Source organism: Natator depressus, chromosome 16 (genome assembly GCF_965152275.1).
Source record: "Natator depressus isolate rNatDep1 chromosome 16, rNatDep2.hap1, whole genome shotgun sequence".
NCBI classification, from domain to species: domain Eukaryota; kingdom Metazoa; phylum Chordata; order Testudines; family Cheloniidae; genus Natator; species Natator depressus.
In genome coordinates this window covers 23,211,635-23,236,042 of record NC_134249.1, presented here as the reverse complement: position 1 = coordinate 23,236,042, position 24,408 = coordinate 23,211,635, and the positions used below count along the sequence as shown (strand labels likewise).

At 44.5% G+C, this 24,408-nt stretch overlaps 1 protein-coding gene across 3 annotated transcripts in view; it reads right to left on the bottom strand.

Moving 5' to 3' along the window:
- Positions 1–888: 888 nt before the first annotated feature.
- The window catches only part of CRB2 (crumbs cell polarity complex component 2), a 57,002-nt gene continuing 33,482 nt past the window's right edge, over positions 889–24,408 (bottom strand). The window contains exons 7-13 of one of the 3 annotated variants that reach the window (XM_074973743.1): positions 18,426–19,379; positions 16,988–17,550; positions 14,922–15,087; positions 13,323–14,190; positions 11,064–11,180; positions 9,803–9,929; positions 889–4,400 (exon numbers count right to left, since the gene is read on the bottom strand). In XM_074973743.1, the coding sequence (XP_074829844.1) occupies positions 4,182–4,400; positions 9,803–9,929; positions 11,064–11,180; positions 13,323–14,190; positions 14,922–15,087; positions 16,988–17,550; positions 18,426–19,379 (3,014 nt within the window). In that variant the 3' untranslated portion in view covers positions 889–4,181. Of the gene's footprint in view, positions 5,799–9,802; positions 9,930–11,063; positions 11,181–13,322; positions 14,191–14,921; positions 15,088–16,987; positions 17,551–18,425; positions 19,380–24,408 lie in introns of all 3 variants that reach the window. The other 2 variants (XM_074973741.1, XM_074973744.1) reach the window with 2 other exon arrangements.

Sequence of the window (24,408 nt, the reverse complement as noted above, 5' to 3'; positions counted from 1 at the left end):
GATGGGATTATGCTGTCTGGGGCACAGCTAAACTTCTGCTCAGGTGGCAGTGCTGACAGCCATATAGGTGGAAACATGAGCTTCTGCTTAGGCACAATTGACAGTGTCACTCCCAGTCACAAGCCTGGTCTCTAGTTTAATTGATGTCCCCAGACAACATGAGTCCAGCTGTTAGAAGGCAACCTTCCATGGAGACTAACTTCCCTCAGAGAAAGGGATAGCAGTACAAGGGGATACAGCCACTGTGTTGAGTTAACTGTGTGCCAGAAAGTATTTATAATGTTTTAATATAGATTTCACAGAGGCACAGTAAAGGTGGAGAACAGCTCTCTCTGAAAATCAGGCCATTGGTCTTTGAAGTGAAGGCTCCTGGGTCTAACCACTCAGCCTCCCTAAAACCACACATTCTAGTGGTGGCAGGGCAGAACCATCCTTTCATGCATACTCCCCTATAGCTGCCATCCTCTGTACTCCGCCCCCAAAGCCACCCACCTCTGCCACATAGTGTCCCTCATTTCTACTCCATGAGAGGCTGTCACTAAAATCTGTCCTGATTAAGACCTCAAAGGCTGGTAGGAGATTTCACCTTTTCTCCTGATTTCATGGCTGGCTGTGTCCTCTCCGCTCCCTCTTCTAGAGGGATTAAAATAAATTAATGGTGAGCAAGTCCCTCAGCCAGCAGTGATGCGGTTTGCCCTCATTTCACCCACTGAAAGCTTGTATTACAGTACATCTAAGCTTGTAAGTAAGTTACCATATAGTCTATGAGCCAAGTCTGAGCTGATGTTCTATTATTTGCATGATTGTAATGCCTACAAGCCCCAGTTGTGTTCATTATCAGCTAAAGATACTATCGGAGATAAGGCTCAGATGCATTTTTTAACCAGCTTTTATTGTAAATAAATTTATCTGAGAAACAGTCTAATCTTTACACATCTATGCAATTTACATTTACAAAAAAAATCAACTGTCTTTGAGGAACATCATCTGTAGCAAATTGGTTTGTGAAAAAATATATTCAAAAATTAAATATCAAAAGAAAATTAAATTCACAGTGGAAAAAATGCTCCATAAATTAAATAGCAGAAATGTTAAAAATACTTTGTCATGGTCTTGTATCCTTTCACTAGTTGTGGTTTTGGAATACTTGAAGTCAGGCTAGTACACCTGCTTTGATAACCTTGTAAAGAAACTGGGATTACCTAAGAAGAGAAGAGGGATGTAGATGCACCTCTTGCTTTCAGTTTACCTTCAGGCTGGTTTTTAGGTTTCCTGGCTTACCCTACTGTTTGTTTCATAGATTCTTATCACCTTTAGGGATAGTTCAGTAGCTTTGTAATAGTCATTTTGTGTAACACAAATCCATTTCTTATCTCAGAATAGCAGTGGTTTTAGGGCTTGTTGCTGCATTTGTTTTTTGAATTTATACAACGTATGTTTTTAAACTACAAAGTGCAACTGAAGAAGAAAGGTACAAGTTTCCAACTGCACCTGAGTGCAGATGTGTAGCAACCTCTTCCTATTCTAGTCTGGGTTTCTGGGGATTCAATAATCGTAAATACGCCTGCTGTGGATTTATGATGTGCCTTCATGGGATGAACTCAAACTCATTTCACCTGGGACCTAAATGAAGGTTTTATCCAAAGTCTCCTGAGGTAAGGCTAGGGCACAATCCCACCTCGCTCCCTGGAATGCTTCGGCCATAGTTCATCAAGGTTATACTTCCAGGGAGAGAGGCCCACTATCATTGTCTTCTGGTGAGAAGGGTCTCCTGGACATGGCAAGCTAATCCAGCCTTGAGGCAGGAACAGTGGGAGATGGATTCATCCCCTTTCCCAAAGAGTCCCAGCAACCAGCTCAGCTGTGTAGTGCCTGTCTTGTAGGACCTGTTTCCCCCACAATTGCTCAGATGCTGCTGGCCACAAACACAGTTTCAGAATCTGCAGTTCATCCAGTCTCCCTGCAGCAGCTGGGTGGATAGCACAGACAGTGTCCTATTGCTAGAGGATCTGGAAGCAGCAGTGTTGAGTTAAACCTCAGTAGAAAACAATTGGAGAACTAACAGGTAGAGCAGATCACTGGGTTTAAAGGTAAATTACATCAGCATTAATACTAAATAATAAATCTGTGGCAGTCTACATGTACTGAAATGTAGATCAGTGGTTCTCAAACGTTTGTACTGGTGACTCCTTTCAAATAGCAAGCCTCTGAGTGCAATCCCCCCCCTTATAAATTAAAAACACTTTTTATATATTTAACACTATTATAAATGCTGGATGTGCAAAGCGGGGTTTGGGGTGGAGGCTGACAGCTCACGACCCCCTTAGGGGTCCCAACTCCCAGTTTGAGAACCCCTGATTTAGATTATCTCTTCCGCAAAGATATTAACAACTCCCTACCATTGAATGGTCACCCCTTGCTTCTCCTCTGTCAATATTAGAGGAATGGCAACTTTGTATCGTAATCCTATGTGCAAAAATTCAGATAAATGTCACATTACAAGTGAAAGTTGTTTTCAAAATAAATGGTCTTCATTCAAACATTTATTTGCGCAAAGGGGACTTGCCCTGAAGAGGACTGGCTGAATCTCTAGTTTTAGACCTGTTCCCTTTATTAGAATTTCAGAACTATTTACAGCAACTGTAAATAGAATAATACTTTCAAATACCAGAATGGTATAGAGGATTTCCTTCCAAAGGCAGTCTGCTGTGATGTGTGTGTGTGTGTGTGTATTCACACCTCTGCTTATTAAGGAGTACTCTGTAGATACGAGCAGACACTGTTTTGTAAAATATTTCTCACTGGTCTTTGTAATAATTATGATGATAAGCTAATGATTTTAGACCTCAGTTGGCATGTGCTGTAGCAGGTGTTTGCATAGTGTCTGACACACTGTGGTGGTCAGGGAATACTGCATGCGGCAGCTATAAAAAGGTGGAATGGAGACACGCCGGAAATAGTATGTCCTTCTCACGGAAATTAGGATGAGAAAAATCAGTGTAATATTTTACAAAACAGTAGAACACTTAATTATATATTTAATGCATAGTTCAACACATTTCTTACAAGGGGTGAAATTCACCCCTGTGTAAAGGGCCAGCCCCAAACCCCATTGTGCTATGTTAAGTGCTGGCCCTCTGCACACCAGTGAATTTCACCCGAGTACACAACTCCCTGAAATCTTAGTGGGGCTGCTCTCTGCACTTCTACAAACTAAATCTAATCCATATTTCTTACTCAGGACTTCAGGAGTTTTACTCCAGCTGATTGTGTGTAGGTGGCAGATGCTACAGCTATGAAACAATTTTAAAAACCCAGTATCCAGGCCACTAAGACCCTCCTCATTGTAAATTCTGATCAAATAAGTGATCAGTTTTTCTCTAACTAAACATTCTGTTTGAAAAAGTTAATACTGTAACTGGTGATTCATTCTCAACAAGGCACTTAAAATATTCCAGCAGTTTAGTCATAAAACAATCAGGTGTCTAACAAACACACACATTTTAATTTTCCTTCAATGTAAGTGGTGATTCTAATCTAGTCCCTGGAAGGATGGAGCTATGGAAAGTGTCTTCCACAAGTGGTCAATCGCCCTGTCCTTGCAGGGTAGGGAGAGGGGATTCCTTCCCCCTGAACTGGTGGATTTCTTGGAGTTGCACTCTGCATTAAATGAAGAAATTAAATGCTTACTCTGTTAACTAGGCCTCCCTGAACTGTCTTCTTTCTGCTGTTTGCCAACTACTAATGGGCAACATAATGTTTGTGCTGATTTCATGGCAGTGAGAAGTACTGCTGACTTGAACCAAAGGGAGAGGAAGGATGAGGGATATTGTACAGGTGGGCTCTGCCCCCTCTCTTTTCCTAATCAGCGTAGGCTGTATAACGTTTTTGTATACAAACAGCTCAAGCAGTAACTGCCCTCAAAAGCTTTCCTTTGTTCCCCCACCCTTTCTGGCTGAGCTGTTTTCACCAGGGTTATGCTGCAATAACAAAGCCCAAAACAAGGTTCATTAGTGCCAGTCAACAGTGAATGGGCAGCTGCCCCCATCCTGTAGAGAACCCAAGTGGTGAATGGCATTGCCCCACAAAGAGCATCTCTGACTTTAACATAGACAGACAGAACTGTGGCATTCTAGCAACTGTAATGGCTGAAAACTGCAGCCCCTGATCATACCTAGTGCTCATATCAGCCTCTCTGTTGGCGGCAGCTTGATCACGTTCCACAGCTCGACTCGTGCCCCGTCTTTCTCCTGGCGGCTGGGACTGTATGTTCCCTGAGTCGCTCTCCTTTTCTTCATGGCAATCGCAGAGGCTGCAACAAGTGCAAGGAGCAGGATAGCCCCTGCAGCCCCGACTGCTCCCACAAACGAGGAGTTGCTAAGATGCGCCCATGCTGGCTGCTGTGGTGGAACACGGCGTTACTGACTTTACTCACAGTGTGCTTTGGTAGAGAAAGTTGTATATTTCATGAACAATCAAAGCCACCACCAGCCCAGTCTAGCCCCTCCCTCCACCACCACCTTCTTTTATTGCAGTTTTACTAATTTTTACTGCGTTTGAGCGTGAGAATTTCAAGGCCATTTTATCTCAGTGGAGATGAAAACTGTTTGGTGCAGTGGTTGTGGCTCAAAGCCTCTAGTTCATAGAGATGAAAACCATGTACTTAGGGGGAAGCAATGCAGTTGGTATTTGCCTATTTGTCTGTTGGGTGATACTGTCCCCATTCCTCAGTCTCAGAGAACAAAGAACAAACATTTGGCAATAGGCACTGAACTAGCACAAGCATTGCAGGTATCTCAGTCCACCCCCTCCGAAACAAGGTTATTATTACACACTTCCTGTGCGGTACCCATGGGAATGTCTAACGTTCTATCCCAAACAGAGGTTACTTTATAAAATGTGTTGATTGTACAATGACTTCAGTAGTTCCTGACAGTTCCTTCAAATGTTGTGTCTATCAGGAGGCAAGAGTTCACAGCTGCTGTTGCTGTTAAAGACTACATTGTGAAAACAGTTTTGGAAACACTCGTACCCCTCAGCCCAATAGGGCTGCAAGTCAGTTTGAATTTTTGGAGAGTTAAACTAACACACAAAATGATCATATCCTCTATACATTTCGAGTCAGTATTTAACATTAAAGTAGATAGTTTGCTTTGCAACTCAAGGAAAAGCTTCCCCACCTGCAGCAGTTTTCGTGTCTAATTAATTTTTCCTTTTGCAGCAGTCTTTAAAAATGTGACTGCTGTACAAGAGGTGGAATGGGGCATAGGACATCTCTTAGCAGGTGCAAACACCTACATCATCTCAGAGAGCTCCTGTCTCAATAGGAGTCTAGTGGAGGCATTAAAGGAAGCAGGTCAAGGGTTTTATTTTGAGCCAGAGCCCAGCAGTGTGTAGTTGACTTGATTAACATGTAACGTGCTGGAACTGCCACTGTTTAATGTGTAAGTCCAGGTCACCACCAATGCCTTGAAGGAACTGGGCTAGAGGAGGGTCTGTTGCCACAAGTGCTGGAAAAATCTCAAGGTCAAAGCAGACCTTGCAGGTGCATCTCCTTGCCAAGGTGGTGCCTATATTAAACGCTCTTCCGGTGGCACCTTTAGGACACTGTCCATCTCCAAGCGAGCTCCTGCCACCTCTTGCTGGCTTGGGCTGTAGGTTCCCTCCGATTGGCGCCTCTTCCGTGCAGTGAGAATCATGAATATGAGACCAATAATAAGTAGCAGCAAACAGCCACAGGCTACAGGGGCAGCTACTTCAATTAATGGGAATGGGAAGAAAGCACCTGGAGTCCCTTTCTGCAAAAGAAATTAATGGAGAAACAATGAGACCCCAGCAGTTACAAGGACTCATATGTAGCTTACTTGTGCTCCAGGAGTCAAGGGAGGTATCAAGGAGCCCAGACTGGGCTAAAGCATAAACTGAGACTAGCCAACAAAAAAACCAAAGGACGAAAACTGCAATCCAAATGAAAGTAAGAAGCACAGAGCTTGTGAGGGCCGCTGCGGAGAGAAAAGTCTGGGCTAGCTTCAAGCTTAAATCTCTCCATCAAAATTGAAATAAAAATTCACATAGCTTAATGTTTGTCTAAACAAAAAACAGCCAGCATTGACCTCTGTATTTTTTACCTTAACCACTCACATTAGGGCCAACCCTAAAGCCTGTGTGCATTAAAGAACTTTGGTCCTGCTTTTCCAGTCTTCAGGAGGGGTGACACTTAATCTATGTAATACAGAGAATGTTATCAAGCATGTGTCGCCAATGGGATAGTTAACAGCAGGGTCACAAAGCCAGAATTATCCCAAGGAAGCGAAGAGCAGGAACTCATTAATGCTGGGAAGCTAACTGCATTGTACCCCAGCAACAAAACTGTTAAAAAAAAAAAAAAAAAAAAAAAACAGCAGCAGGTGCAGTCTGCTCAGCCCTTCAGAAGTCAGTATTAGGAAGGGTGGAATTGTCCAAATAAGGGCACATGCTCTGTATTCTTCACTAACATGGGCTTTTATCTTATTTGTGGATTTTCACAGCAGGGTCCATCCACTGAGATGCAGAGGCCTATGCAATCAGTGCCTGCGCTAGGAATCTTGTACTGTAAGAAAACTCATTAACATACTTGTCAGACTAAAATATAACAAGTTGGTGGGCGTTACTAGCAAGGTATCAAAAATTGGAAAAAGTTTTCAAAAACTGACAAGAAAATCTAGGGTAATGCAATCCCCCAGTAAATCTAGAACTCTCCCTACCATAGCGAGGGATGGTTTGTTTAATGTCATCTCTGCTAAGGGGTTGAAGAAATTATTTGGCTATCAAACTTTCATCTGCAGCAAGATTAAATGCACAGGCCCTTGTTTCAGAGCATACTTGCAGAACTGTGTTTGGGACATTAGATTAACATAAACTTTATTAAAAACAGATGTTTGCAGGCTCAGCAGTTAATATATCTGACAGCCAGAGGAAAGGCTGTATGGTACCAAAGCAGCACAGAACGAGCATAGCTATCTGACTAACTAGAGGACCTGAGGAGGCTTATAAGGAACAAGACATTTTAAAATATTTCAGTAGTGAGTTCTGGGCTCTAAATCCCTACAGCTGGATACCTTGAAACGTGTGTGTTACTAATGTGCAATTGTCCAGCCAATTACATAGGAATTTTATTTATTAAAAACAGTACAGGCTCCAGCTTTAAGAAATACCAGCTCAGAACAAACCTAGTCAGGCACTAAAAGAGGGACAGCTGGATTCATGTTTTAACTCTGGGGGGGGGGACTAGCAAAAGGTATGAATTCAGCAGCACCCACTTCATGCTCTGATCTCATCAGCTTTCACAAGCTAAGCAGGGTTGGGTTAGGTCAGTAAGTGGATGAAAGATTTAAAAGGCAAGATGAGGTTCCTGGAAGAAGTTAATGCATTAATATGTTCATTCCTTTGGCTCCTTTAGGATTAGAGGTGCCCTGAGAGAGACTAATGTGCAAACACATTGTAGGATCTTGAAAGTTGCCTCATTAAAGAAAGTTTGTATTTAAAGGGAGAATTAGCCTAAAAATGTTACCCAGAAATTGTTACAAGTAGCATCTGTAATTCCATAATGCAGTGGCAGTACTTGGATATAGTCTGTGTTTTGTGTGGCTCTGTCACACAGCAACATGGGACAATAAAACATTTGTAAAACCACAATATGCGGCAGGAGGGTTTGGGGGCACGTATGGGACCTGGATGTACTTTTGAATCTGTTTTTAATTGACTAAATTTCCAGTTGATGTTTTCCCTTTAAATAAACAACTTCCTACAGCATTCTCCTATGTAATTTGAAGTTAGGCATAACTTAGTACAGCATGCGGATTAGTCACACATTGGCCCTGCATACATGCGCCTCCAGCTGAAGAATGCAGACCTGGTGCTGGAGCCTACTCATTTAAAGGTCTCCTCGCCAGTCTGTAGTAATGTTACTGATGGTTTCTGTTGTGTGCGCTTTAGCTTGAGAACAGACCTCTTACCATTTGGAGGAAATGCACAGCATACTTCCTTCCCCTTATCCAGACCCCACCACTACCACCCCCAAAAAAATACTAGGAGTTCATAGACACTGAACACAGGGTAGAAGAGGAAAATCATTACAGGGAAATGATAGCAAAAAGTAATACAGGAAATCCACAAGAAGTGTCCTGTGACAGAAGTGGAGGTCTTGGGGTATCTGCTGCGGGTTTATGCATGCAAACTGGAAAGGCAAAAGTGGCTTCATCATGGCATTATATTTTCCCTAAATAACAAACAGCAACAGCAGTGAACTCTACCCTGGCGCACATGCAGTGTTCACTAGACAGCTTTCCATGCATTGTGGGTTAGTACATTCCCAAGTTACCCGACAAACTACCTACCCATGCAAATGGCTTCAGAACCACAAAAAAGCATGAGTCTGCCTTCCTAGCAGCTTGTTAAAGCAAGATTCTAGCCCTGCTCTCCCATCCTTTGCTTGCTTAGGTAGAAACCACAAGGCTTAATGAGGATAGTGTGATGGACAATCTCTAAGGGTTTAGGAAGAGGATTGGCTCCAGTAGGTAGCATGGTATTTTTTTTAATCACATTTACCTTTGATTTTATCTAATTCCTTCTTCCAGACTCCAGGCACATACAGCTCAACCTAGCAAATGAGCTTAGGAGGGGAAGTGGCTGCTTTTTATCCCATTCACATATGTTAAAATGCCGACTGAAATTCCAGTCTCCAGAAAACAGTTTAGTGCAAGGGAGCATGAGATGGTGGTAGGAATACCATGTAGGAAGTTGCCCTGTATTCTATTTTATCACAGAATTTTCCAAGAGCATGGCAACTTAAGTACACTTACTACTGAAATGGATAACATTTCATTATTGTCAATCATTGCACCACTGATAATCGTACCAGAGACATTCAGCTGATAACGATGCCTTGTCCTGTGGACTGGATGCACCTGTCACACCCTATAATCCAACTGGTTAAGATGCTTTTTCCATGGGGCATGGGGATAACTTTTGAATAAGCAGCCAGCTACTACTGAATGGCTTTGCTAAAATCCCTTTTCAATCGCTAGGGTCCTGCTAGAATATACCAGCTCAAAGAATGGAGTTCGTTTTTCCTTTGAATCCAGCATGTTTGGCTTTCCTGGAATTTAGTTGGTTTCAATGGAGATGGTAGTAATTTTCCATTTCAAGTCTTTTCCTACTTATCACCTACTCTGGAGCAAACTGAATTGGATTTTGGAATAGGACAAAGAATCCAATATGTTAAAGTGGCAACAGACTTGAGGATTTACACAAATCAGCTTGGCTACTGTCTTAACTCCATTTTACTTTAGATGTAATTTGGTTTCCTTGTTCCCTCCCCACATTGGGCCCAATGGCAGTGTTTCTGGTTGTCGCCCAGAGATTGGTGCAACCTGAGGAGAAGCTAACAGACAACAGCCACAGTGTCCAGATAAGCCAGTACACACTCAGAAAAGTATCTGCTACATTTATTTAAAATGCTGGAAATCTAGAACCCTCCTCCCCCCCAAGTGTAATATTCATGCTACAGTGTTGCCAAACAGTGCACTTTACTCTCCAGCCTGCTCTCTGTGTGTTAGTTGAAATTCCCTTAGCCAGATTCATGTAGGAATATGAAATGTGTCAAGGAATGAAGGATATTCCACTGATATCCCAAAATCAGCGGGCTCACCCTGCCTCATATTGGCCAAACTGCCTCTCCTGCTCACTCCTCACAACCTAAGCAGCTAGCATAGAAGGAGAGAGCAGACCTGACGCTAACAAGAGGGGGAAAGAACCTGCTTACATCAACATCACAGCGCTCTCCGGTGTAGCTGGCGCTGCACACACACTCGTACTTGTTCACAGAGTCCTGGCATGTCCCTCCATTCTGGCACGGGTTTGGATCACACTCATTGATGTTAATTTGACATCTGGAGGGGGAAAGGTATTAGAATTAACTAAAATAATGTGCTCCAGGACACACTTTGATCCTACAGAATTGTCCTTTGGTGTCAAAGGCTCTATTGCAGTGGTTCTCAATCTTTCCTGACTACTGGTACCCCTTTCAGGAGTCTGATTCGTCTTGTATACCCCAAGTTTCACCTCACTTAAAAACTACTAGCTCACAAACTCAGAAATAAAAATACAGAAGTGTCACAGCCACACTGCTACTGACAAACGGCTTATTTTCTCATTTTTACCTTATAATTATAAAAATAAATCACGTTCCCCTGGTTGAGAAACACTGATATAGTACATAGAGCAGTATAAACAAGTCATTGTCTGCATGAAATTTTAGTTTGTACTGACTTCACTAGTGCCTTTCATGTAGCCTGTTGTAAAACTAGGCAAATATCTAGATGAGTTGATGTACCCCGTGGAAGAGCTCTGTGTCCCCCTGGGGTATACGTACCCCTGGTTGAGAACCACTGGCCTATAGGACCTTGCAGTAATTACTTCCAAAAGGCACAACAGTTTGAAAAATTCACCCATTCACACTCATTTCCTTCCACTATCTCCGGCTGAGAAAAAGCCAGCGGAGCGCTTTGGGTTAGGCACTGAACTCCAGCGAGGCGAGTGGCCATCGAGGTCAGCGTTTGAAAGAGCAGAGGATGGACAAACGTAAACAAATGTTTGCAGTTTCTGTTGCGAAATGGTGATCTTTGGGTTTGAGGCAATTCCCTGTAGTTGGGTGGCCCATGCTGGGTTTCCCCCTCTAACACAGCAGTCAGCATCACTATTCACCTGAATTTACATCACCATTGTTATCACTACACGTGCTGGCTCTAACTATGGCATGCAAAACACAGACATTTCAAAAATGAAGGAAGAGCACACATTCTGGGAGGATGCTCAATACCATTACCATGCCTCAGGACTGCCTCTTCCACAGCATGGCTGCGTGAAAATTTAGGAGTAATCATTTCAATAGTGTGGGGGGACAAATAACTGTGATGAAAAGTATTTGCCAGCCTGCTCCAACAGTCTCCACTGTGGGAAATGTGATGCTTTGGCACTAGTATCATTTGCAATTGCAGGCAGCATCAGGGAACGGCACTTCTTACTTCCTTCCGGTGAAGCCCGGCTTGCAGGTGCAGTTGGCTCCCCATGTCCCACTGGTACATTTGCCTCCATTCAGACAGGTGAAGTTTTTGCCGCACTGTTGAGGTGGGAACGGCCATCTGGCAAAACCACAACCACACACATTAAAACTGTCCTATTCAAAGGAGCAGGAATGTCAGCTATTACTGAGGGAAAGGAGGAATAGCACACTGGAGTAGTGGGCAAGAGATATTCCTGACCAGCAGTTTGGAACAACCACAGATAAGACAAGCCTCTGAGAGCCCATCCATGGTTTTACACTCAGCCCAGAGAATGCTGGGATAGGATTTTGCAGTGCTATGCAAATTCTCCTAGGCTACGTCAGCATTAGGATTTCCCCCCTAAAACTTCCCAATCTTGCTAACGCTGATGCAGCTCTACTCGTCATGGCAATGTTGGGAGCGCAAGTGGCTACAGGGCACCACTACCACATTGACCAACCCCTCCTCTTCACAGAAGGACTAGAAGACAGAGTGGTTAAAATGCTGGCAAACGGTCTTCACATTTTTAGGAGTCCTAGTGTAGGTGTGATCGATAAAGTTCAATTGTGTATTTGTTTATCAAGTCTCAGTGCTCTAGTATCCTGTCTACATAACACCATTGTTTTCTAGTTCTTTTGTTCATTAGAAACATTCTTTCACTTCTAAAAACTGCTGGAGTCTATCTAAACTAACAACAAAATTTGCTATCTGCTCCAAAAGTGCAGCTCTCAACCCTGCTGCCACTCATGCTACAGGCTCAGATGGCAGGCTCACTTTATGAATCAAAGGCCCTGGGAGTTCCTCAAATGCCTGAGATGCTTGAGTCATCAATTAAAAAGCAAAATACAGAAAAACAATGCTCCACCACACACTCCTGAGGGACAATTCCATTACAGTCACCAAGAGCCATGCATAAGTAAGTACCATGTTCTTTCTAATGGATTGATCTGAAGTTCATTGTCATTACTGGAGATGCTTGTGTGTTTCAAGGAATGGGATCCTGTTCAATACAGGGGGATAAACACACACACACACACACACACCCCCTATCTACTGGGTGCTATATTGAGTCACAAATTGAATAAGAGTCAGCAATGTGAGAAGCTTGCAAAAAAGGCTAACATTGTTTGGGCTGTATTAACAGGAGTGTTGTAAGAGGAGACAATTGTCCAGCTCTATTCGGCTATGGTGAGATCTGGAATACTGCATCCAGTTCTGAGCACCACACTTTAGGAAAGATGCAGACACATTGAAGAGTCCAGAGGAAAGGTTTAAAAAAAACTGGACACATTTAGTCTTGAGAAAAGAATACCGAGGGTGGAACCAATAACAGTCATCAAATGTGTTAAGAGCTGTTATAACCAGGACAGTGACCAACTGTTGTCCATGACCACTGAAAGCAGGACAAGTGGTGATGGGCTTAATCTGCAGCAAAGGAGATTTAGGTTAGCTATGAGGGAAAACTTTCTATCTAGAAGGGTAGTTAAGCTCTGGTATAGGCCTCTAAGAGAGGTTGTGGAATTCCCTTCATTGGAGATTGTTAAGAACAGGTTGAACAAATACCCAGCAGGGATCATTGAGATTTACTTGGTCCTGCCTCGCACAGGTGGCTGGACTTGGTGACCTCTCAAGGTCCACTCCACTCCTACATTTCTATGATTCTAGAACCTCTCCATGGTGCATCATTGAATACTTCCTGTCCTGAGCCTCGGAATTGTGGAACTGGAGGGCTGAGAAGGTGAGTTATTTTTTGAGGAAGGAAGGAAGGAAACCTCTCTCTAGCAGGCTCTTCTTGTTTGTTTACTTTAAAGGCAACTGTCTGAATCTGCTCAGAGGTTTGGAATGTTAGAATAAGTCCTGCAGGAGATGGATTTGTGGATAGACTGTAGGTGAGGTGGCAAGACATGCACGATAAATGCACTTTACCACATGGTTCTGCAATTTATCATGTAGATGTCACTATTGAAGAATGGCCCTTCTTGTTCCAAGGTGCTGAGCAGCCTTCAACAGAATTGGAGGTTGCCCAGCACCTTCCAAATGGCAATAAGCACCTTACGGGATCAGGGCCACAGTACGCAAAATATGCCAAGCCTTCTAGACACCTGCCGGTCACAGACTGACAGTACGTCTCACTCATCATTGACCTTTCAGCACCAGAATATTTTTTCAACATCTTGATATGGTAAAATCCAAGACACCTGGATGCTACTTTATCCCCAGTAAACCAAGAAGGGTACCTACTCGCAGCGAGGTCCTGAGTACTGAGCTGGGCACTCGCAGGAGTAGCTGTAAACCCCATCGACACAGGTCCCTCCATTTAAGCACTGGTGTCGTATGCAATCGTCCACATTGATGTTACACTTCTTCCCAATGTATCCCCGGAAACAGTCACACTGAAAATCTGCCACTGAGTCCACGCAGTCCCCATGGATGCACGGGCTGGACTTGCAGTCATCTATGTTAGACTCGCACAGAGGCCCCTCCCATCCGGCAATGCAGGCACACCGGAAGGAGTTAAACAGATCCTCACAAGTGCCCGCATTGAGGCAAGGGCTTGAAGCACACACATCAGCCCCAATGCAGCCCAGCTGGACGTGCCCCCTGCTAGATTGCAGAAACTGCTCTGTCTGAGGGTAGGAGAGCGTGCCAGTGAATGGCAGATATACTCCCCCTATGTTCACATGGCCAAGGCAGCCTGTGAAGTTCTCAGCTAGTACAATCAGCACATTGTTCTTTAAGAAGTCCAGGTTCCCAGCATTCCCCTGGAGAGTCATGTTCACAGAAGCATCCAAATGAACTAGCCACCGTGAAGACAGCGCAGACGGCTCTTCCATAGACAGAGTGACCCTGTGCCAGAAGCCATCCGCAACGGGTGTCTGACTCAGGAAACTGACCCCCTCAATGCTGTTCCCACTTCTAATATCCACAAGCAGAGTGGAGTTCTGAATGGCAATTTGCAGGGAGTCCACCTCTTCAGTAGCCCAAAGCAAAATGGCATCTTCGTCCCTGGTTTTGAAGTCTAGGTGGAGGCTGTTGAGAGCTCTGGTGACTGAAGCATTGGTGGTGAATTCAATGGCAGCATTGCCATGAAATGTTGCATTAGCCAGACCTGAAATTAGAAGACAGACAGCCATAGGGATTTGAGGGACATTAAGTGTCACATTTGATAAGAGCCACGTGGCAAACTCCTGGAAGACTCTGTTCCATTAGTACCCTGGTATGCGGGGTGAAGAGGTGGGATTTGCATCTCATCCTATATTTTAAAGCCTTAGCAGCTGGTGACATTAAAGCTCTTAGCTATGATTGGCTTCCTGTCTAGGAAATCTCTCATGAGGCCAAGATGATCTAACTGGCCTTCTCCATCTTGCTGCTGTGGTTATCTCCTAGCTGACTCAGAAGCTGCTGTCATACACAAGGGTAAGAGTCCTGCTCTGCGAAATAACCTGGAAATAACCTGTTCTGGAATTGGCAGAACATTAAGTGAAAAGGGCTGATCCTTACACTGATTGCACTTTAGCATCGTTGTAATCAGTGCCAGAAATGGACAATTGTCTCTCTTCCCTAAGAGGGTGAAAGTTAAAGTAGCAAAAAGAAAATGCTTAAGCACTCTTTCTTCACTATTACATTCTAGGTGACAAATCCGTCTGGAGCACAGACCTGAGACAGCATACAGCATGCTGCATTCTTAGTTTGCTGAGCTGAGCTCCTCTCTCTGCATTCCTTTAGTTTTCCAAGTGCTTATGGCAGTTATGGCAACTGTGATAACTGGAAATACTGACTAATTGAAGACAGCCAGCTATAAAGCCTTTTCCTGCACATAATCAGGAGGACAGCACTTACATACGTATCCTGCTGGAACATCCACGCAGGAAGTGGCTGTGGGACAAGGGTCACTTGCACACCAGACTCTCTCCTCACAGGTTTTCCCAGTGAAATTTGCTGGACAACTGCAACTGAAGTCATTCCAGGTGATAGTGCATGTGCCACCATTGTGACATGGTCCAGACTGAAAAACAGGAGAGCGTATATTTAGGAGGAGGATGGTTCATCTTTGGATAAAAGAAATGGAGTTTGGTGGAGGGAAATGTGACATTCAAGACTTGCATTAATGGTGTTTGAATTGGGGAGGGGAGATATTGCAGTAATGCTGATAAGAACAATGAGCTGGAGACAACAGAAATATCCTCTGAAACCAACACCTAGCTGGGATCTTTCCTCTCCCCCCAGGCCCTGCTGCAGCTGTGATAACTCAAAAATGAGTTTCCTCAGTTTATAAGAGAGCTGCTGGCCCCTGTGGGGACCTCCTAACTTTAGAATTCACTCCTTCCCTTGATGCAAAACAGTCTGTATTTGCTGACCTTCAGGTGATGCTGCAAATCTCATCTACTTGAGCAGGTGTTTGGAGTATGTTGTGCTTTGGGGGGAAATTGGGTCTCTGTGGGATCTGATACAAGGAGATTATGTTTAGTTATTGGTGGGCAGGGGAGAATCAGCTCTAATCTGCTGTTCTTGTTTTGTTATGGGCTATGCTGTTGATTACCTACCAGAGCCTACCACCTTTGAATTAACATCTTTTTTTAATTTGGTCTTTGTGTGTTCAAATCAAAGCAAACAGCTGTGTAGCTCTCTATAGCCTAACTCCTACAAAAACTCACAGTTCTTGGTTTTAATAAGTCACCCTGTGAAATAAATGCACTAAGGCGCAGAGATGAGAAAAGCGTCATGGAGTAGGACCTGGATGAACTCATGGTTACAGATCAAAAACAAACAGAGGCAAGACATGTTCCATACTACACCTCTCATAGGAAATTAGGGCCTTCTCTTCTGACACAGCCTCTCCTTTGCTGCCCAGTCCTTTGATAGCATGAAGATTGCAAAGAAACACTGGCTATTGGTGGATCAGGAAACCTCATGGTGCTAGGTAATTGCTGATTAATTACATGCAGTTGAGAATAGTCATCATGAGCTAAAGGCCAATTCTAAGTCATTTAAAACAAATAGAGAAGGTGCCAATCCCTGAAGGTTCCATTAAAACTCCTTTAATTGAAGCATTGATGTTCACTGGCATCTGAACACAGCACATCATAATAATAACCCTTAGCACCTATATAGCACATTCCCTTTCCAAAGTGCTGTGTGAAGAGTGGCTAATTATAACCAACTAAAATCACTTCGCTGGAGTTCACAGGTGCAGGTGAAAACAAAACTGTGAGGCGCAGAAGGAAGTGTGAGAAACATAGGAGGCAAGTTGCAAAAGTCCCTGAAAACAACACAAGCAGCTGTTTCCAGGGTGACACTCCCACCAGCAGAAGCAGAGCAGCGAGAGGTGGCAATAGCTTCCTGCAACAGGTGCAGTGAATGCAGGCAGAGTTGGGAGAGGCAGCAGCGGGAGCACAGCCTAGCACCCTTCACATACAGCAGGAAGGAGAGAGAGTCCCCCATCAGACACATCCTGACCCCCCGATGGTACTGAGAGACTCAATTATTGTTAAAGAGATGGAGCACTGTGGGCCGGAGGCGAGAGCGTATTTGGGGGGTGGAGGGTTGAGAAGGTTAAAGGATAGGGTGTATGTTGGTAGAGTTGTGTTGTTTGGGGTGCATAGATCGGGCATGGGGATAAAGAAGAGGTGGACTGCTCAGTGTGTTTGCAGGATGGAGGTGGTTTTGGACTGTTGTATGCATTGGGTGTGGATGTCAGCTCTGGAGGGAGTGGTGGGTAGAAGTATGTGAAGGAGATGGATTGGATGTGGAATGTTTGCGGGCTTTGCGCTTTCTCCTTCAACAGTTAAACACTCGCGTTTTTCCTGAAATCACACCAGTGAAACAGCCAAACTGCTGTACAGCCACAGAGGCTTGCTTGTAATAAACAACCATGCACATATGCAGAAAGCAGTGAGAGTCCCTACCTTGCAGGTGTCATCAGAGATGCAGCCCGGTGCGAGGTTAGTGGTTTGTCCCATGTACACCTTTTGTGGCAGACTGTAGTTCTCAGCCTGAGCAGGAAAGAACTCCATTCGGTGGTTGTTGAGCTGGACATCTTGAAGACACCCTTTAAAATATCCTCCCCATGTGCTCACATGGTCTTGGTGAGGAAGTCCACCGACAGACATCTCAAAACCAGCTACAAGAGGCATCACTGCCAGCTGCCCTAGCTCCACATCTCTGTCTGAATGGCTGACTTGAACTCTTCCTCCTTGGAAGGTGAGAGTTACCATATATCTCCTCCCATCAGCCAGGTTTTCTGAGAAAGTCACAGCATTTGCATATGGTGTTGCTATCTGGAGCTGGCCACTCTTCAGGTACACAGTGAGGCAGGGGTCAGTCCCATTGCTGATTTGCAGCACTAGGCCACTTGGCTTCAGAGTACGGATAAAAAAGGAAACACTGAAGTTTGCACCAAGATTATCAGCAATTGTAAAGGAAGCAAAGCTGGAGGAATTCTCCAAGCCAAACGTTCCTGCTGGGTACTCTGGAAGGGAAAGGAAAGACACATCAGTTCTGTAAGGCAGGGCAATGCAGGTGGCTTGGGGATGTTTTGAGCTCCTACCCTTGCATGACTTCTCTTTCAAACTTGCTTTCCACTGTGTATCACAGGACTGGACCCCGTTCCTAGAGACTCTGGGAAAGGCAAGTGCCAAAAGCTTATGGTATGAAATATTCACAGAAAGCAGGTGAGTGTCTCTCCTGCCTCGGGACAGTAACTCATACATACATGGCACACCAAGGAAGAGAGCATGTATCATGGCCCCTGACACATAGCACATTAATTTGGGAAATTTTAATCTACAAAGCTGCTTTTAAAATTCCCAGCCCCCACAACTTTACAGGAATTTTTGTACTTGCTACTTTTAGAGAATGGGAGTGAAACCAGAAACTGACAACAGTATTAATCCATGCCCTGCAAGACTGTGAAAATGCATCAGGAATAATCTCAGCTCAGATTTCCAACAAAACAGTTACCTTTAGCACTGAGCATTTTATCTACAAATACATGTTCCTTTTCACCCTGAATTTGAGATGGGCAAGTAACAGTTTTTCCTAGTGAAAAGGCTTCACTGCCCTTCTGCAATGTGCTGTGATCTGGTGCAAAGAGGTGGTCAGGGTATCTGGCTCTGGCTGCAATGATATTTATACCATGTAACTGACAATCATTCTAGCAGGGGCCGGCTCTGTTTAGTCACAACATAAAGAGGATTTGATAGAAAGTCTATTTACAGAGGGTTCAATTTCAGTTCCGACCCTGGTCTAGCAGAAATTGCTGTTGCTTCCAAGGCCAGTGTCACTTGAGGTCTCTAGATCGCTCATCACCAGAGGAGTTGGCAGCTGCCATCATTTGACACTTACCATGTGAACAAGTCTGGCCTTCATAAGGCCTAGAGCAGTCACACCTAAAGGTTGCCCAGAGGTCTACACACAGGCCTCTCTGAGAACAGGGCTGGGAGTGGCACCATTCTGTCCTGTTGCAGCCCAGCTCCACTGAGGAGGATTCATGGTGGGGGATATCCCAGGGAAGAATAGCCTGATAATCAATCTGCAGGTCCTCCAGGCAGCCGATGAAACTCTCCCGGCTCCGCGTATTGTTAGCTGTCGAGTCTCCATCAACTCCCCCGATGTAAGTTTTTAGGAAGGCAGGTGAGAGAGAAGCGGTACCATCTGTAGTAGGAAAGCCCTGCAGGCAGACTCCTGTGTCGCAAGCTTTATGCCACAGCTTTAACTGTAGAGAGTCCTGCAGAAGAACCTCAGCTTTGTGCCACTGGCCGTCATCAACCCTCAGCCCCTTCAAGGGCAAAGAGGATTCAGTATTGTCTCTCCTCAGCCCCACATGCAGCATGCCATCAGAGAGCTCCAGGAACAGATACTCTGCTTCATTGCCTCGGTAGAAGAGGATGGCATCAGGCAAGGTGGTTCGGAACCGGAGAGACACCGTGGCCAGGTAGTCCCCTGCCACATCTGTCCTGCTCCGATTATTATTCATGGGCATATCAATGAAGATATACCCTCGGGAACTGAAGGAAAATGTGGTTGGCGTTGAGCATTTGGCATCGTAGAAACCAGGCTGGCACTGGCAAAGGTGTCCATGGGTCTCAGCTTGGTATGTTGGGATGCACAAGGCCTCGTTTTGGCAAGCATGCGTCTGGCACCCAGTAAGCTCAACAGAGCAGTTCTTCCCTCCCCATATGATGCCATCCTGACTAGGGGCACAGTAGCAGAAGAAGTCAGCAATGGCATCCTTACAGGTAGCTCCATTCTCGCATGGGCCATCCTTGCACTCATCGATATTGACAGTACATTCCACACCTGAGAAACAGAGTAAGAAACAGGATCTTATTGTAGGTGATTAATAAGATTAATAAGACTGGGACTTTTCAGCTTGGAAAAGAGATGACTAAGTGGGGGACGGGACATGATAGAGGTCTGTAACATCATGATTGGTGTGGAGACAATAAATAAGGAAGTGTTTAGTCCTCATAACACAGGAACTAGGGGTCACCAAATGAAATTAATAGGCACCAGGTTTAAAACAAACAAAAGGAAGTATTTCTTCATACAATGCAAAATCAATCTGTGGAACTCTTTGCCAGAGGATGTTGTGAAGGCCAAGACTATAATGGGGTTCAAAAAAGAACTAGAGAAGTTCATGGAGGATAGGTCTATCAATGGCTATTAGCCAGGATGGGCAGGGATGGTAACCCTAACCTCTGTTTGCCAGAAGCTGGGAATGGGTGACAGGGGATGGATCACCTGACAGTTACCTGTTCTGGTCATTCCCCATGAAGCATCTGGCATTGGCCACTGTCGGAAGACAGATGGACCTTTGGTCTGACCCAGTATGACCGTTCTTATGTGATTAGGGTTTGCTCTCCCAAAGCAGCAAATTGGTCACAGCATCAGCCCCCACTGAAGTCAGCACCTTGGATCATTGCCATACAGTGAAACCACTCTCAGGCCACCAAGGAGCAGCTGGATTTTGGAGATACAGTGATCACCAAGTATGTGATTTTACACAAATGGAAGAGTAGGTTTATGCACAGAATAGAACAGTGATATATGGACCCGTCTGAATTAGCAACCAAAGAAAGACAAGCCTATTGCCATAGAGATCAGTTAATGAAATCAAAGTATTTGGATCCCATTTCTAAATAAATTTTGAATAAAAACCACAGAGACTGCTCAGAGAATGCCAGATTTCTATTCCACTTAATCCCTCCTCCTCTACCCTCCTCCCACCCCTCCCTCTTCATGTACGTTTGCTATTTTATTACTGTAACCCTCACCCTATGTGATATCTATGTAGTACTGTCTGGTTTTGCAGCGTTGATGGGTTGTAAAATTGCACAACTGCAATTTTCTATTGGACACCCCATGAAACATGCCGTATTTGGCACATCCACAATCTGTAAATCATTTACCTTTTTGTACTTTTCATTGTCTCTATGAAAATTAGTAAAAAGATTAATCACAACAAAAAGAAAAGGAGTACTTGTGGCACCTTAGAGACTAACCAATTTATTTGAGCATGAGCTTTCGTGAGCTACAGCTCACTTCATCCGATGAAGTGCCACAAGTCCTCCTTTTCTTTTTGCGAATACAGACTAACACGGCTGTTACTCTGAAACTAATCACAACAAGAATTCAGTGCATTTAAACCAGACACTTAGTGCACAAAGCACCACAATACAAAACTATGCAGGCAAGTAAATGGAAACAAAATGGAAGAGTTAATCCAATAATTCCTAAAACAACCCTGGTCATAAACACTCATGAAGTTCAATTCACCACCAAAGAAGAAATAAATATATGCCCCAAAGGCATGTGTTGGGCCAAATTCAACATTGTACAGTCTCACTGAAGTCAGTAGGGTAAAAAGCCATTGCACTTTATCCTACAGATACTAACCACATCCCAGTAGAACATGGAGAGGTTAGCAGAGATTACAACCAGATCTGCCATCATAGTGTCTTCAGACTGATGAAGAAAAAACATTCTTTGATTAGATGCCCGTCCACTGTTCATCAAGCCCGTAACATTGGTTTCTGCTAATCTTCAGAGACAGCCACACGGATAAGCCAAGTATGGATTATCCAGATCTAAATGCATTACACAGAGTCCAGCTAGCAAGGATGGCAACAAGGAAAAGAAGGAATCCAAGCACAAAGGAAGTGAATGAAAACAAATGACATTTAAAAAGAAAAGCCATTAAAGCACATGATGAAGAGATTAAATAGTAGCCTGAGGGTGAGAGCTGAGGGGAGATGGAGGTGCTGCATTAGGAGCAGAAGAACTGGACCAGTAATATAGATCTCAGCAAAGAAATGGGGTTTCTTGAATCCCTGTGCCAGTTCAGTGACATAGTCCCCAGCAGTGTCTTGCAGTAAACCTCAAAACATTTAGTGTCCCCCAAACTAGCTGAGTTAGTTTACTCCCTTCAGGTCCTCCCGGGATAGGTCTCCTATGGCCCTTCAGACCAAGCATTCATCTGTTGCCGAAGAGATGCCAATCCATCAGTCATACTTCAGATTTAACATCACCCATGTCTTTCCAAACTGTACGTCAATGCGGATCCAAGGGTGTAAACCTTACAGATCTGGAAAGTAGGATGGCAGGGATTGGAGGCTCGGGAAAGCTCGGGTCTGTTCAGCTAAACTGGTTCTGTGGGCACCATCAAGCCAGCACTGATCCACCATTACCAGCTAGTGGTCTCTGAGATAATTCATAGGGGGACTGCTCTGCATTGTAACTGTGGCCAAGTGCTGCATTTTAACGAGGACCACTGCCCTGCAGCAAAACTTGGTGGGAAGATTCAGAACTGCTTCTGAGTTGGCCACTGGTGTCAGAAGCATTTCTACACAGACAGGTCAGCACCCTTCCTCCACTTGACTTTGGGGGAGGGTGTTGATCTAGGCACGTAGCGACGGCCGTGCCATGCAGGGTCCAGGTACTTCCGCTGAGGAGGAAGAGGGAGAGTGTGTGTGGCAGGTGGAAAATCAATATCCATCCGTGGGGATTTTAACAGAGGAGTTGCAGCAGGAACTGAGTGGAACGAGCCAGCACAAAGCAGGGTGTGATGGACAGCGCCTGCCTTGAAGAAGCCCAGGACAGGAAAAGACGGGGAGTCTTTGGTCAGGATTATGGTGAAGTGGCAGAGGCACATTAATTAGCAGAGGCACAATTAAGGCAAGAGGCCTGGCTGTTGAACAAACTGAGAAATGATTATTAGGCCCAGCATGGAGTTCAGGCTGCTGCCCACCAGGACTGGATATCAGGTTGCAAGGGGTGCTCAAGCCAGTCAAGGCCTGCTTGCAGAAGGCTGCATGGTGACTACCAGGGCTGTGGTCAGCAGAGACCAGCATTGTAGGTAGCAGACAAAGATGCAGTGGGGTCTGGTCTCTGAGAAGCAGAGAGTGGAGAAGCTGGCTGGCTGCTCTCTCTGAGTGGGCGACAGCTCCATTTCCCCATGCAGAACTCACCCCCAGTTGGCTCTCTTCTCAGCGTTGGGAACCTCCACATTAAGACAGCAGCAGGAAAGCCTGTTTGTCCTATTTGCTAGACTCCCAGATGACACCTGTGGTGTGAGCTCTCCACACCAGGTGGCAAATTAATCCCCGCAGTGAGTGCGCAGCCCCAAGTTTGTGGCTAATTAAATGCTGAGCGCTCCCCCGGGACACATGTTTTGATTCCTGGTCTGTTTTGTTTGGAGTGGGTGAAGGAGAAGTAGTTGCCACTTCAGATTTTGATACATCTTGGCTGGCTGTGGCTGGTGCCTGGCAGACCTAGCAGCACATGTGCAGAGAGAGAAAGATGTGCTGGCTGTGGAGTCATAGGGCAGCTCTTAGTAGAGGAACAAAAAACAGATCACCATCATTGTCATCACCCCTGCTTGCAAACAGCCACAGGCAGGAGAGAGGCAAGGCCTATGAAACAATGTTTAATTCATCCCCCTCCTTTAGGGGCCAATGGAGCATATGGCTACTGCTTTGGCCAGTCTAGTTTTAAAACATCCCACGATAGGGGAGACTGTTCCAGAGCTTCCATCTCAATGGAACAAATATTTCATGGAAACCAATGTACCGCCTCACTTACCAGTTCATCCCTCTGCGCTTACTGTACCTCCGCATACACTCTAAGTAACGCCTCTCCCTCCTTGGCGTTTACACCCTGAGACTGATAGCTACTCTGCCCTCTCCCCATCTACTGTCACTTAGGAGGGTCTGGCTATGTCATCCCCTCTAGTCTGCTGATAAATTTGTCATCTTTCCTGAACATCCTCCAGATTATCAGACTCTGGTGATGCTAGATTTAACAAACCATAGTCAGCTGCAGGGGAAAGAATTCCCTTGCTGTCTTCTTCCTAGATGCTAACTGCAGCTCACCAGAGGGGTTTAAGTTTTGTGTTTTGGCTGTGAATGATTCAGTGTTAATGCAGCCAGGAACGCAAATAGCAAAGAGAAGGAAATCACCCCACTCCGGAAATAACAAGACTTTTGCTTTGGGCCATTATAGCAGAGAGAAAGATGCAGACCATTTCCTGGACTATACCTGGTATCCCAGATTTCTCCAGACGGGATGGTTGTGTGTCTTTGTAATCATACTGGAAGGGACTTTTTTTAAAATTCTGTTTTAAACTTTCAGTTGTATTCTTAAAGGAGGAGCACAGGGTAACCTGTGAGCACAAATGTTCCATTTCAGGTGTTAAGAGAACAGAACTTAATTCCATGTTGCAAAAAGAGGTACTTTTTACACTTGCAGATTTTGCTGTGTTCCCTCTGAGCACCTGATGCTAGAGCCCAGAGAAATATCCATAAATAATAAAGGAAAAGACGGCATATTATAAAATATACTCTGATCTTGTAGCTCTCTTTAATTAGATAAGAAAATCATTAAGTGTCTTAATATAAATAAAAGGACCAACTAACAAATATAAGAGGAAGCAGCCATTTAGAAATCAGAGACTTTCAAAGTTGTCAGGACAATTACCACTACTTTAAAATATTTTGGTTAATTCAAGAGTGTTCAAGGTAATGACTACATAAACCAGAGACACTAAACAAAACATACACGCACACTCTTATTACAGCTTTGAAAGTCTCCAATTTCCAGTGCTTTCAAATGGCAACGCTGAGTCTTTCTAGCCCTACCATGCATGAGCCACTTCGGTATTTCTAAAGCACTATTGTCATGGTATCTGATCAGTGGTTTTATCTGACAGGTGCCAGGGTTAGTAAATCGGCAGTGCCCACCAGGAGAGCTGAACAGAGCTACTGACTCAGTGAGAGCTAATTCTAAATGTGGCTTTGAAAATTTGTTATACATGCTAAATGTTATATCA